General features: G+C 35.7%; 1 protein-coding gene and 1 non-coding gene across 7 annotated transcripts; one reads left to right on the top strand and one right to left on the bottom strand.

The window, feature by feature from the left end:
- The first annotated feature begins 2382 nt into the window (after positions 1–2382).
- On the top strand, positions 2383–2456 carry TRNAI-UAU. The gene has a single exon. It is a non-coding gene; the product is annotated as a tRNA-Ile (tRNA).
- A 637-nt stretch (positions 2457–3093) lies between these two features.
- On the bottom strand, positions 3094–13446 carry LOC122581230 (micronuclear linker histone polyprotein). Of its 6 annotated transcripts, none has more exons than XR_006320987.1 (8): positions 13357–13446; positions 11319–11882; positions 10123–10554; positions 7919–8438; positions 5551–7125; positions 5120–5193; positions 4824–4931; positions 3094–3456 (listed from the first exon to the last, which is right to left on the bottom strand). XR_006320987.1 is itself a non-coding variant. In XM_043753405.1 (5 exons), the coding sequence occupies exons 2-5, from the start codon at positions 11839–11841 to the stop codon at positions 5889–5891; spliced, it is 2712 nt and encodes a 903-aa protein (XP_043609340.1). In that variant the 5' UTR covers positions 11842–11882; positions 13357–13446; the 3' UTR covers positions 5323–5888. The 6 variants fall into 6 exon arrangements, 1 of the variants encoding a protein (XP_043609340.1); XR_006320989.1 differs by having other exon boundaries at positions 3094–3440; XR_006320986.1 differs by lacking the exon at positions 3094–3456 and having other exon boundaries at positions 4578–4931; positions 5478–7125.
- Positions 13447–14953: the final 1507 nt, after the last annotated feature.

The raw sequence follows: 14953 nt of genomic DNA, 5'->3' as shown, positions 1-14953 counted from the left end.
GGTACCTTCTTATTTGATCTCTATCTTATATATATATATATATATATCAATCCATGAAATTTTTCTAAGTGAAGTATTGTAGCTAAGACTATCTCCAATGGGGATGTTTTTGGACGCCCTTGGGTGCCCTTAGGTGTCCTTAGATATCATTTGCGGTTAAAGCTTGTCCAAAACTAAAGATTTTTTGATGCATGTCCTTAGGTGCCCTTACTTATATTTTTTTTTTTAGTGGAGTTAAAGGATATGTAAGGATGTTTGTATGGTTGGAGATAGCCTAAGGTGCCCTTAGGTGCCCTTACTTATATTTTTTTTTATAAGAATGTATAAGGATTTGTAAGGATATGATGTGGTAGCTCAAGGAAGGACGTTCTTAGCATTGGAGATAGCCTAAGGCCAAATCAAGAGGCTACAAGTATGTTGGCTTTTTTTTTATTTTTTTTACTTTTCTTACATCATTTACGGACTTTTTCACCACCTTCTGTACAAAGTACAGACATAACATTGGGCAACTTCGACACAATATATGTACCTTATATGGTACAATTATTACCGATCTATATGGCATGAAAAGACCCAAGCAAGTAAATAGCACAATAAATATCATTACTTGAGGATTGTCTTTTCATATATCAAACTATAATTTTAAAAAAAATTCATAACAAACTTTTATCTTCAATCTTAAAAGTACTTTGCTCACATCAAAATTTGAACCCAAAACTTCAAATTCTCAAATTCCCCAAGTGACCGTCTATCTATTATTGATGGTTGATAGAGTATATTCTAAGTTATCAAAATTCATTTTAACGGAAAAAAGCTCAAAAAGGATTTTTCAAAGAGCAATTTAATATTTTTTCTTGTTTTCAAGAAGGATGTTTATATTTATCTATTTATTTATTACACAAAGAATTTGAGGTATCTTAACGTGTATCTTAAGAGTGAATTATGGAGTTCATTAACACATTTAAACTGACACATTTATGCCAAGAGTGACACGTCACTTCCTTTGTTTCATTAAATTACACATACATACATATACGCATTCAAAGAAGTTTATTTCTAGCTCTTTCACTTAACCGAGAAAAACAATGATGTGAAAAGGTGGTGCCAAATGCCAATGATTGTCTCCAAGCCGACAAGACCGTCGAGGGTTTTCTAAGGAGTATGTAAAATAAATGTAATTATGTAAGCTTTAACACCCAATGCCGTTTTTCATGGGTTTTGGATCCTAATACCGTAATGATATATGGGGGAGCTTGAGATATAGAGTCTTATCTGTACTTAGATAAAAAAGACTGTTTTCATGTTTTATCTAAATGATAGAACTAACTGGGTTGGATCAGTGGTTGGAGCTCATACCTTTGAAAACAGATGTCATGGGTTCGATCCTCATACCCAGCAAGACTGGAGGTCCTTTTCTACCTATGGTAGAACCTGGAAGCAGCCTCTCTACCTTTGGTAGGGGTAAGGTTGTTTACATATCAACCTCCCCATACACCGTCGAAGACGATATTGGGACCCAAAACCCGTGAAAAACGGCATTGGGAGTTACTACTACTATCTAAATGATAGAATAACATATAAAACCTCTGGCTTTAACATAAGATGAGAATTGAACCCTTAACTTTTATCTCAAAGTGTTAACCACTTAATTTAACTATGCTATTTTTTCTAAAAGAGTATGTATTAAATTATTATCAAGGAATTGTCTAACATGTATTGAATAATCTCTATACTTTTAACAACCCCGGCAATCACTGTCAACATTGCAACATCAAAACTTAGACATTTCACCTTCCGTATTTATAGCTACATTGAATGAACATGGGCTCGACGCTAAGGAAATGTACCATCGCACATGTTATATGGGAAATGCTACCATAGATCAAATAGAATTAGTTGTATAGTATGTTTTGTATTATATGTTGTATAATGTATATGTCGAATTATGTATCTACCTAGCTTATACCTATATTATCTATATCTATATTTATATTACATTATGAAACATTTAGTTCTTCTAATTTTTTAAGTTAAATTGTTGATATATTCGTTATATTAAAGATATTCACTTAAAATACTTATAATATCTTAATGAACTACTCTCAATAACTATACTAATTCATTTTTTACATTAATTAGTTTTACATTCATAACCACACCGTTACCACTATTGCCGTCATCGTGTTGTTTGTGCATGACTAATATATTAAAAATGTGTTAGTGACGGCCAAGTCTTTTAATATAAGCTTTTTAAAAAAAGTTGTTCATAAACTTTTTACTCCAATGGAATCTTTATAAAAACAAAATAAAATTAGTTAGAACAAAATGTTAATATATAATAATAAATTAAAAACTAACGTCAACATCAAGAGAAGAAAGCGAAGCGGGGTGGAGGAATTGGTTAACTCGTCAGGCTTATGACCTGAAGATTGCAGGTTCGAGTCCTGTCCCCGCCAAATTACGTTAGTAAAAAGAAATATATTAATAAAAATAAAATAGTAATATAAAAAAATATATTGATAAAAGTGTGATATGTAATATAATACCCCTAACTCTCACTGTTGCACCACTATTAGATTATCCAGAGCAAGACATTCTCTACTAGGGGCGTCTCGTGATACGTGGCAACCCAGTCACCAAGGAGCGTTCCTTCTTATTATTCAGAGTAAGGTGTTCCTTCTTATTAAATAGAAAGCTCCTTAAAGGACCCACACTTTATTTTCACGCCTCCTTATTAAAAGAGTTTGGAGTGAGGCCCACCCCCTTTCTCTTTCCAATGTAAAAGATTCTTTTTGCCTTGAAATTGGTAGGATCCTATTTCTCACGCCTCTTCCCCTTTCACTCTCCAGAACACCTCTCGGGGCAATGTACGGGACGTCCCGAGGAGTTCCTTCGCGTGAAAAGTGTAAATGCACGCCTTGCTCTTCGTAGTTTTACAAACACCGGGTTTCGTCGCGTATTTAGTCATTGTGTACTTACTAAAATATTTAAATCACAATGAGTATTGCATGTGCACACTTCTAGTACATTTCTAGTTGCTTATTATTCTTAAAAACGAAAGTAATTTTTTTGAATCCAATTGCTATTGCTGTTCAAAAAACTTCCATTGATCATTGAATCCAATTAATGAAATTCACTGTATGAGGACACCCAGCACAACACAAAACATAAATGAGCACTATCGAAAATAATCATCCTTCTGGCTGGCTGATGTACACTTTGACAAGATGTCAAGATGGTAACAAATATATACGGAGTATTATATATATAACGCGGAATTGTTCAAAGTGTGTGGACCTTGTTCTAATTGATGGATGCATCACTAATGCAGTCTTAAATTTCCTATGTCGATCAGTCGCTGCAACTCTTCATTGACTCCTCCATAAAAACAATCTTACATCTCTGTTCTTTGCATATCTACATCATCGCTTTCCTTTTAGCTGTAGGAAACGTCACCTAATTAAAGAGTAGTTCGTTAAGTGGCACAAAAGTAGACAAATATTAATCTTTTACTGCCGACAACCTTTTATATCGTTCATGTTAACAGTGTCATTTTGATATAGAAACAAATCAATAGAATATTAAAAGAAATTGATCCAAATCTCATCTTGATTTTCTTATAATGAGTTTTCTCTTAAATTGGAAGTAGAGTTACATATCTTTGAAAAAATATAAAATCTTGTCTGATAGGGATTAAATGGCTTCTTTCAACGAAAAGACTTTGACATGTTAACCTCTTAATCTGCTTACTCTTTTCTGAAGGTGGTAATAGGTCAACATATATAGCCCTCATCTCTTTGAAATAGAAATACCTCTACATTAATCCGTAAATCCTCGGTTCATAGGTTAGTGATGACCTTGTGCTATCAACAAACTTTTTAAGTTTTAACTAATAGTATTTATCTCTTCAAATTATCCGAAAATTATCGACGCACATGTACACAACCTAACCAAAACATCTCTAGGACCATTTCCCGCCATTTCTCTTAGCGGTAAAACTTTTGTGGCGCAACATGACTCTTGACCACTAGGCCAATATTTAGCTCATCATAATAACCAAACATCTCAAACATCAAACTTAGCGGACGGCCATCAAGTCAAATCGTAGTCTTAAGAGAACTAAAATTTGCGGTTTTATTTCTATAGGCACCCTGAAATTAATAATCCGAGAGCGCTGGGTCCAAAAATGTAGCTTGAAAGCTAAAAGAGGATACAGTCGTTAGTTAAAACTTGGGAAAGGAGCACTGACTTTCTTCACTTGAATTCAAATGCCCATCTGAACTCAAACGCGGATTTCCTTTTTGTTGGAAAAATCCAACAATCCAGATTCCGGTTTGGTCCGGTATGAAATGAACTTATAATCATAGAATCGACTCGATCATCAAATTTAGTTTAAAAAAAGTCTTGTGATGATGGCGATACACATTTAAATAAAATAAAATCGTATCAATGTGTTATATAGACTACAAGGAACCAACTCAACCAAGTATGGTGTTCCATGAACTAAAATATTAATACAGTTGAGTAGCAAAGAATTGAAATATGTACTACCATGATGGTAGCAAGTGCATGCAGTCTACTCAAGTAAAAATCTCTATTTCCAGATATCTAAATTACCCTAGTTAAACGGCCTCCAAAAGTAGTACATGAAACAAAATAATATGGTTCCAAATGGACATCTTTTAACAGAAATGACTAAAATCCAAAATTTTGGAGCATTTACTATGATCGATCCACATTTCTTGACCAATTAAGCATGTCCTAGCATATTACATCAACATATCCCAGCAGAAATCCTTAAGATAACTAAACTGGACCATTACCTGCCAACTAACATATCCTATTTCACCAGGATAAAAGAGTGCTCAGTTTAGCCAATCTGCCTTGTCAACTCGGAGACATCTAGCTGCAGTTTGTCTTAACAAGCTGACCTAATCAAACAATTTTAAAAGAAGGAAGAAGAGAGGAAGCAAAAAGAAAAAAAGAAAAGAAAGAAAAAAAAAATGTTAAAAGGAAAATCTTATTATTGCAATAATTATGTTCAGTTCAAACTACTCCGAACTAGTTGGCAAGTTCAACAAAGAAAGATGTTGACGTTTAGCACTGTCCAGCTCCATACCTTTTATATACAACGGAAAGAAAAAACCCTGACAAATGGATCTGATAAACCGCCAAAAGAAACCAGCCAGCAACCTGCATGTGTTTAAATTATAATGTGGCCAAGGTAAACCTATTTTCAGCTGTAAAAATAAAGGCCAGTACATACGATCTACTAAAAATAAAACAAGAAAAAGGCATCGACTCATATGCAAACTTCTAAGATACAAGAAGAAAAAAGCTCACCAAATGGATCATACAAAGCGTGTTTTTGAATCACAAATACAATTATCATAAGATGCAAGACTTATCTAAACCAGACACACCACTGATAACTAGTAAGCAAATCACAGAAAGAGCGAGTAACTAACAGAACATACCAATAATAATCCTTAAAAGGGCATTCCAGTTAAAATATCACTGCCTAATTATGGAGGTAGTAATAGAACATACATTAAGCTGATTAAGTCGCTAAAAATATTGCACTGCAGACTCCAGTTAGGGGTGCAGAGAAGTTCTTCAAACATTTTAACCAAATAAAATTTGCAGAAAGAGCGAGTCCCACATATTCCCATTAAACCTGCAAAAGAAATAAACAACATTTATTCTACTGAGCCGAAAGATCGAGATAACATTCTGACTTCTGATTGCTAAACTGAAATCCAGCAAATCTTTCATGGCGCCTCTCCTCAATATCCAGATTTCATAATACAAATCTACATAGCATACTTGTAAAGGCGTTATCAAGTAGCACTGCTTTACAAGAATACCGACAAACCACCCGTCCCGTATCATGCGTCATCAACCTCAGCTATGTCATGATCTCTTTCAACATTTCTACCACCTTCAGACTTATGGAGGTCTCCCGCACCCTCAGGCGATGAAAAGGATGCTCCATCATCCTTAAAATCCTTCAAATTGTTTGATTTAATATCACCAGAAGATACGGGCTCTCGTAGATCATCAACATCTTTATCTTTACCGCCATCTAAATCCTCGTTCAATCGGCCATGTTCTACTGACTTTGACCTAGACCTTGACCGCTTTCTGTTTTTTGGTCTGTGTTCATCCGACCCTCCTGGAGATTTTCTACTCCCTTTGTGACGTTTCACTTCGGGTGATGCTGACCTGGATTGCCTTCTACCATGATACTTTGACTTTGACTTATCTTTCCTGCTTCTATCAGTTCTATCACTCCGGTGGTTATCTTCAGGACTCCTAGTCCTGGATCGTCTCCTATGCCTTAATTTACCTTCATCTGAAGCTTTTGCACTCAAACTGTTACGACTTCGATGCTTATCGTCTGCTGGTGGTGACCTGGATCGCCTACGATCCCTTTGTTTTGTGTCACCCGATTTATCACCAGATCGGTGCTTATTTTCTATAGATTTAGACCTAGAACGCCGCCGATCATGATGCTTTGATCTTTCCTCCTTGACATCTAATTTGTCAACTGACCGACGCTTGGCATCCAAAGATGCTGACCTAGAACGTCTTCTGTGTTTTTCTTTACTTTGATCATCACGATACTTTGATCTTTCCTCTTTGTCTTCTAATTTATCATTAGACCGATGCTTGGCATCCAAAGATGCTGACCTGGAACGTCTTCTATATTTATCTTTGCTTTGAACATCACGATGACTAGCAGGTGACCTAGAATTGGCACGAGAAGACTTTTTGGACCTATGAGTTGGACTTTCGCGACGGCGTTTTGGAGATTCTGAACCATTACGATAAGACTTTTTTGTCACTGGGCTAACACTTCGGCTCCTATTTCTCCAAGAATGGCGATCATTTGATCTGCCATAATCTCGTCTTCTATCCCTGTCACTACCACCCCTAGTGTCCCTATAAGACCGTCTGTCATACTCATAACTGTTGTAATGGCGACCTCTTATAGGTGACCTGGACCTATAATCTCTCACACGGCGAGGCGGTGGTGAATAAGAACGAGACCTCCGATTTCTTTTATATATGATTGGAGATTTCGATTTAGATCTTGACCTTGCAGGGACAGGAGATGGTGACCTACAATGCTAATAGGCATCAGCTATTAAACAAAAAAAAAAAGATAGGAGAATTATGAAGTATCAATCATGGTAAACTGACAGTCGTTACCTTAAGTATCATTCATAAGAAATATAGGGTCAAATATTTATTAAGTTTAACAGATAAATGGGTAATGTAGATCAAAGTTAGATCAAAAAGAAAATGGCAAAACGTATCAAACATCGAGTGAAATGTATTTTCAATGCATAAAACTTCCTAAATCAATTGACTCAGCAAATTATAATACTGTTATTGAAATGTAATAATAATTTCTGAAATCATTTTAAAGCACCAAGAACTCTAAAACCAATACTTTACAGAAAGAAAGTGACCTCGTACTAGCTTAACCGACCATTTTGATCTGCCAAATAACTATTCGTTTTGACCAGATACCTGCAACCCAGCTACTTGCTGATTTTGACACCTCCACTTGTTGAGGGGTTAAACCACAAAGTTGTATCAATCTCTTTCCACACTTATGATGAAAAGCAAATCCCAAGTAACTTTAAGACATGAAATCATCTAAAGATAAATTGACCACACTAAGGTAGAACCGTCCGAGTAATGCTTTCAACATTGCCCGGTTTTTATAAAAATGTGCCTAAGATACTTTCTAGATTACTTGAAGAATAAGGTACTATCCAGGTAACATGAGGCAACAAATTTGTTCAAGATGTTACTCTAAACTTTAAGTCAAAGTCACAGAATCCACTCTAGTTAAGTACATGCCAGCATCATAGATAACAGCTAATAACATATGGATTATTATTACCTGTGAGTTTTAACTGATTCATCTTCATTTCCAATTCCAATTATCCCTTCCGCTTTTAACTTCATACTTATTTCTGCAGCTCTAGCTGCTGCCAATTCTGTTGCATTTTTCATGGTTGCTGCTCGATTAGCTGCCTGTTGTGCATTCATGGTTTGCTGCATTATAAGAGCCTGCTGAAACTGCATTTGCTGCATTGCAACAGCCTGCTGCATCACCATTGGCAAAGAAGATGAACCAAGAGCAGAATTAGCAGGCTTCTGAGGTAATGACTTGGCCATTTCAACATTCAACGGCCGGCCTAAAACATCCATGTTATTTAATGCAAGTGCAGCAGTTGCTTCTTCAGCTTTTGAATATTCTATGTAAGCAAAATGCTTGGATTCGGTGATGCTACAATCTACAACGGTGCCACAAAAACTAAAAAACTGTTTCAGCTGATCCACAGTAAGCAGCGGGCTGAGGTTACTAACTTGTAAAGTCTTCTTTAAGGACTCGCTCTTTGCTGCCTTATCTGCTGATCCTGCCAAGTAAAAAGCAAAAAATAAGTTGCAATCACTGGAATATCAAACTTACTCATGGCAAAGGCAAATTATGATGGTATCCAACCACCAAAATGCCTTGGTGTCCACCATGATCTCTGCATATTAAAATATCTTTCATCGTATTACTTTTAAATGAGAAAATCATTACATTAATGTAATAATGTACATTAATCAAGAAAACCCATATAAGGTGAGGATAACAGTCTAAAGTCAAAGAATCAGGCGTAAAAAATGATTTACGTTGTGAAAATCAGTTCTCAACTTCTCGTGCTGAATGCATTACTTAGAATGAAAACTTGTACATCAAGTAACCAATAGTGAACATTATTTGCCCTTAATTCTGTTATTAGGTGTAAAAAATTATTAATCTTGTTACAATCCAGACATACATACCCGCACAGCAATATATACATATATACACACTATCCGATAATGTACATCAATGCTACCACATGCCCATAAATTCCACTACACACCCATAGATTCACTCATACCAAAAACATATACACACGTTCTGTAGCATCATTAAATACCAAAAACATATACACACGTCCTGTAGCATCATTAAAATGCCAACTTTCACCTGCCATTAGAACTGCCGGCTCTATTATATTTTTGGGTTAGGCAGGTGCTTTAGGCCCTAAATTTACAAGGCCTCAAATTTTAATCTAGATTTGGACTTTTTTAACATAGGGCTTTTTTTACTTGGTATTTTTAACATAAGAAAGTAGCCACTAGGACAACACAAATATGTGTATATGTAGTGGATTAAGAAACAACCGCTCCGAGTCTCCAACCATAAATGTTCCATCTTTCCTGTATGGTTTCTTTTATATTTTTCTTAAATACATTATCTTTCTATGTATTGATTTGATTTTGATTACTAATAATGATTTATCTCACATAATTTATTCATGTGTTTATTGTGTTTACTACATCACCGTCTCATTATTTGCTTTGGAACTTCAAACTTGTATCTTATGCCCGAATAGAAGAGAAATTTGTTAGAGATTATAAAAAGAAAGCCTCCAAAATCGATTTCGTTTAAGGCCACAAAAAGAGTTGAGCCGGCTCCGCATTAGATGTACACACAGAAAAAGAAAGCCTCTAAAATCGATTTCGTTTAAGGCCACAAATAAGTTGAGCCGGCTCCACAAAAAAAGTCAGGAAATTGGTGGGTATAGTACTTTTTCATATATCCATCATAAAGAAAATGAATGGAAAGTACTTTTTATAAGTTCCTAAATTAGTGACATCTGAGAGCCATGTTTTATTTGATGGTGCCCACTAACAGCCAACAGAGTCCTAAATGTGATGGGGGGAACCATAGTTACTTACAGTTAGAACCGACAAAAAATTGTATGTCAAGAGATCAGATCTAAAGCTTGACAAAAAGTGCTTGACAAAAAGTGCTTGACAAAAAGTGCTGGACCCTTTATGTACTTATCACTTAAAATATACAACTTTACCTAGGTAACTTTCCAAAATCGACCTTGCAACCAATAAAGACCATGCAGGAGAAAAAACTATGTTACCAAAATCATGGAAAGTTAGACAAAGCTCTAATGGTTTTAACTATATCAAGCAAAAATTCAACTCTTGGTTGTTATCTTAACAGGAGATACTTCATACTTAACAAATTAAAGCCAGGAAATTTCATACCAGAATTGTCTTTAGAGGAGCTAGCTTGTGCACTAGAAGCATGTGCTTGAAGTGCTTGAGCAGCAACAATGGCCTGTGCAGCTGCCATTGCAGCAGCTGATGGCGCCATTGGGGCTTGACTAAGAGTTCCCATGGTGCTTGTGGAAGCAAAAGCAGTCATCAGCAGGTTGTGTGGAGGATGATTGAACTTGCAATCAGTTTTAAGACATCGTCCACTTAAGTATTCTCGGCAAACTTCCCCAAGTGATGCTCCAATCCCAGGCAGGACGACCCCACCTGAGGCACTAGGAATAATACCAGGAATCATACCAAGAAGTCCTGGAAATGCCCCTGAAACAGAACCAGAGTAATTTGGCATGTTTGGCATGGTCTGGTTGACCATATTTGGGAAATTCAACTGTGGAGCAAAGCCCAAAAGCCCTGTAGTCGTGCCTGACAAAACAAATGCAAAATCAAAGTTAGCTACATCTAGAACCTTATCTTGAAAACATTTAAGACAGACCAACACATTAAGGGTATGTTTGGCAAAAGTAGTTGTAGCTGGTAGCTGTAGCTTATAGATGTAGCTTTTAGTTGGAGCTGTAAGACGTAGTTCTTAAGTAAAGTTGTTAGCTAGAGCTTTTATTTTTTAAAAGTGTTTGGTATGGTAGGTGTAGTTGCAACTTCAAGGGATATTCGTGTAACTTTTAAAGATTAAAAGCTTAATCAAAAGTTAAAGCTCCTGAAACTTCAAGTAGTGGTTCATTTTGGAGCTTTTGTTTCAAATAAAAGCTAAAGCTAGTTGCATCCAAACAAAGCTTTTAAAACTTTAGGAGCTTTTAGTTTAGAATAAAAGGCTAAAGCTCTTGAAAAGCTTGTGTCAAAGCCTAAATGTGACGATTGGCGAATTCAAGACCATATTCCCCGTTCTTTTCAGCAAAAGAAAACACACCTAGAAGTAACACATATAAAAAGTTCACATTTGGTCAACCCAAGTCTAGAATGTTGTACATTGCTAGCTTCTGAGAAAGGAAAAATAAAGCAGCAGCCCTACCCCAATCAGGTTGATTGTGTGCTATTCACTGGGTATGGTAAAGTTAAAGCGACTTTTTAGCAGGTACTATTTTAGTTTACCATGATAAAGGTAATCATAAATGAAAAAATATAATATAAACATGAGAAAACAGGCATACACCTGAAGCGTGACATTACAATACCTGCACTAAAGAAAACAGGGAACGGGCTTCCCATGATAGGCTTCCCGTCACACTCGACATCCAGCATGTAGTTTCCTCTCTTTGGAACAACATAAGTGACTGTATATGTCCCATCCCCAATATCCTTAACAATACCTTCCAGTTCAGCCCCTCCAACACCCACTCCAGGTGAAACCTTCACCTTCACTTGAGCTCCACCCTTGGGGACCTTACGACCATCCGAATCCTTCGTAACGACCACAAATGAAGACTGTGCACATGCAGTCCCCCCTGCAACACCAGTCCCAGCAGCCGTGCACTTAGAAGGGTCAACCGGCCCAATAGGCTTGTTAGTCAAATCCTCTTCTTCATCGCCATCGCTATCCGACAAAGCAGCAGGCTCTCGATTCTTCTCAACATCCTTAAACGTAGCCTCAAATGCAGCCTTAGCTGCAGCATCTTTCTCAGCTTCACTCTTTATTTTTGCCTCTTCTGCTTGTTTCATCCATATTGGCTTAACTGCCACCAAGTTACGATCAGCCATATAAACCAAACCACAGATCTTACAAGCTTTATACCCCAATCCTGTTATAATACCAACAAACTAATCAATGAATAACCAAAATCTTACAAATCCAAAGTTACTATCTACATATCTGAAACTGAAACCACTTTCACAAGTTCAAAACCCAAACTTTAACACATAGTCACATAGATATCTCTGATCCTATTTGGAAGATGTTCGAAATTGCAAATCAAAAGGGCAACAAGCATCCTAACACTTCAAAGTGCATTTTGGCTTTTTAAAAACACGATAAGGCATAAGCACTTAAAATACTAAATCTCAAACTTCCATTAATGGTATCAATGAGTCAATCAGTAAAACAGTCAATACGCTATAACTTCAACGTTTCCAGGTTATATTACTGTCCATTAATCATTGAATCTAAAATCATCTTCTCCAATTCAAAAGCATTTCCATTGTTGACCCTAAAAGTGTACTTATACTATTTTAAAGTGAAATCATGAAAGTGAAAAGTTACTTCTCTGATACTAGCACTAATCTTGATGTAACACGATTCATAAAATTAAACACTATTTTTAAAACCTTTCATACCTATGCAATTCACATCAAATACTTCACAAGTATTTGTACAATATATAATATAATATTATAAAATTCTGATTAACATTGTAATCACCCTATTCATAGTGGGAACCCAAAATCTTTCTCACAGGTTGTTGGGTTGATTGATTTCAATAAATCGTCAACTTCAAACGATTAAAAGAACTGCTGAACAAGTTTTATGTCTTGAACTTAAGAAAATAATCAAATTAAATTAACAAGATTAAAACTTACTGTTTAGAATTTGTAGTTGGAGCTTTTTTATTTGTATAAATACATTTTGCAAAGTATTAATGGTTTATAACATAAAGTGAAATAAAGAGAGCAACAAATAAAAACCCAAAAGCGAAATACAATTAATTACAGTATACTTGGGTAATGCTACTTTTCAAAAGCTGGCTCAAGTAACTCCTCATTTACTAACTTACTTTTTCCCTGTAATCACTAAAAATTTTTGCGAGCCAAACAAATTTAACGAGCACGAGCTTTGGAAACGCATTAGCGTAAGCTCCACGCGCAAAACACACGTGAATATCAAACCAAACTTATTCAGTGTAAGCATATTCCAAAAAGATTCCTTTTTTACGCTAAATTAGCGTAAAACTAGTGTATACATTGGCGATGCTCTATCCCTAGCACAATAATATTCTCAATCCTATTCGCAGAATCAATAAATCAATCGATATCGATAATGATAGTGAATAATGAGCATATAAGAAACAAATTCAACGTTTCCAAGTTAAATTACATTCAAATTAATCTACAATAAATTTCTCCAATTTAAAACCCTAACCCTAACCCTAACATAAAGGGAATAATATGAGTATACATATGACGAAATTAGATACGAATTTGAAGCTATACGTATATATAATGTGTGTATTATATGTATGACAGATATAAAGAGACGGCAGCGAAACGAAAGAGACTTACGGTGGTCGCCGGCAGATGGCGGCGGAATGGATAGGTGGTTACTCGGTAGTGCGTGTTTGAGATATTTATTTCGGGGGAAAAAAGTTTATTTAAGATATGTTTTTGTCTTTTGAAGAAAATAAATTTTCAAATTGTGTCTATATAGTCTCATGGACTTGGCTTTTTCAGTCCTCTAACTTATGAATTTTTTTTTATATATTCAAAGTTTGTTTTGTTAACATCATATCTATCTACGAGATATCCTATCTAATTGGCTGAGCATAAGTCGGTTTTGACCTAAAACCGAAATCCGAACCGATTCTTTTCATTTTTATAAAACTAAAAGCATTGGATTTGGTTTTCGTTCGGTTCAGTTTTTGGTTTTCCAATACGGTGTGGGTCGGTTTGGGTTAATTTATAATCAGACTCTCACTATCCAATTATTAAACTAATAAGTGAAAAGTCTAACCTTGAAATAAAACGAGAACTTAACCTCTAACACCACCGTGATCTAAATGTGAGCTTGTAACATTAAATGGAAGACAAGGATTTGATGCAACTAAAACTAATTTTTCGTTTCTGTAACATCCCGAACTTTTAATTAACGGTTGACTTGAGTCGTTAAGTTAACACAACGTGTCCGTTAAGTCTCTAAGAGATTTAATGTTTATGTGTGATTAATGTGCATTATGTGTAAGGTTTTAAAGCCTTAATGATTCATGTGTTAATGTGTTTAAGATGATTAATTGTGATTAAAGTGTTAGTAAGTATTCCCGTTAGGTTGTTTAAGCCTTAGATGTAAAGATGTGAAGTGAAGGGGCTTGAATGTAAGTTTAGAAAAGTGTGTACAGCAGGTTTAGGGGTAATTAGACCCTAATCCCTGTCATTATTCAGTTCCAAAAACACATTCTTCAAGCCCTAGGCCATCCCTCCTCTCCTTGATCAATTCTTGTGCGACTTCATACGTTTTCGGGTGTGTTGATCAAGCCTTTTGCATCCTTTTTGTAATCTACAGGTAATATAGGTAATATTCTCCTTAAAATCTGATCTTATGAGTCATAGATGAGTATTCAATCCAGGCCATGGGGTTTGGGTTGGGTTAATTGATTAAACGGTTACCGATTTCATGTTACTCGGGTGATTTAATGATTGATTTATGTGGTAAATGATTCAAAGATTAATTGGTATTTTCAATGAGTGATTTTGGTCTTATTTTGAGTGTATTTGATGTTCATAAGACCTGGAGATGTTTTAAAGTCGTTTGAGATGTGTTTGGTTAGGTTTTGAGGTTGTTTTTCACGACTGGTCGTCGTAACTCCCGTTACGGTTGTGTAACTCCCGTTAGCTGGGTAATTGCGATAACACCTCCATGGTAACTCCCATTACAAATTTTCATAACTCCCGTTAGGTGCGTAACTCCCATTACAAATATTCGTAACTCCCGTTAGGGACTGATTTTTGTTAACATTTTTAAACGACCATAACTTTTGAACCGTAACTCCGTTTTTGAGGAATAAGCTATCCACGGAATCGTGAGAGAGTCTACTTTCTAATGGTAATGCTTTTTAAAGTTGAGGATGATGTCAAGTTTACAGAAAGGTTAATTTAGTGAGTGATT

The sequence above is a fragment of the Erigeron canadensis genome, chromosome 9, assembly GCF_010389155.1.
Source record: "Erigeron canadensis isolate Cc75 chromosome 9, C_canadensis_v1, whole genome shotgun sequence".
NCBI lineage: Eukaryota > Viridiplantae > Streptophyta > Magnoliopsida > Asterales > Asteraceae > Erigeron > Erigeron canadensis.
Note: the sequence above shows the minus strand (reverse complement) of the source record. Positions and strands in the feature narration are given on the sequence as shown.

Excerpts from the sequence above, each read along its gene's own strand:
- LOC122581230 (XM_043753405.1), bottom strand. The coding sequence starts at position 11,841 with ATGGCTGATCGTAACTTGGTGGCAGTTAAGCCAATATGGATGAAACAA. Across the intron at positions 10,555-11,318 it reads CCCTGTTTTCTTTAGTGCAG|GCACGACTACAGGGCTTTTG; the intron begins GTATTGTAATGT and ends TTGTTTTGTCAG. Across the intron at positions 7,126-7,918 it reads GAATCAGTTAAAACTCACAG|GTCACCATCTCCTGTCCCTG; the intron begins GTAATAATAATC and ends TTAGCATTGTAG.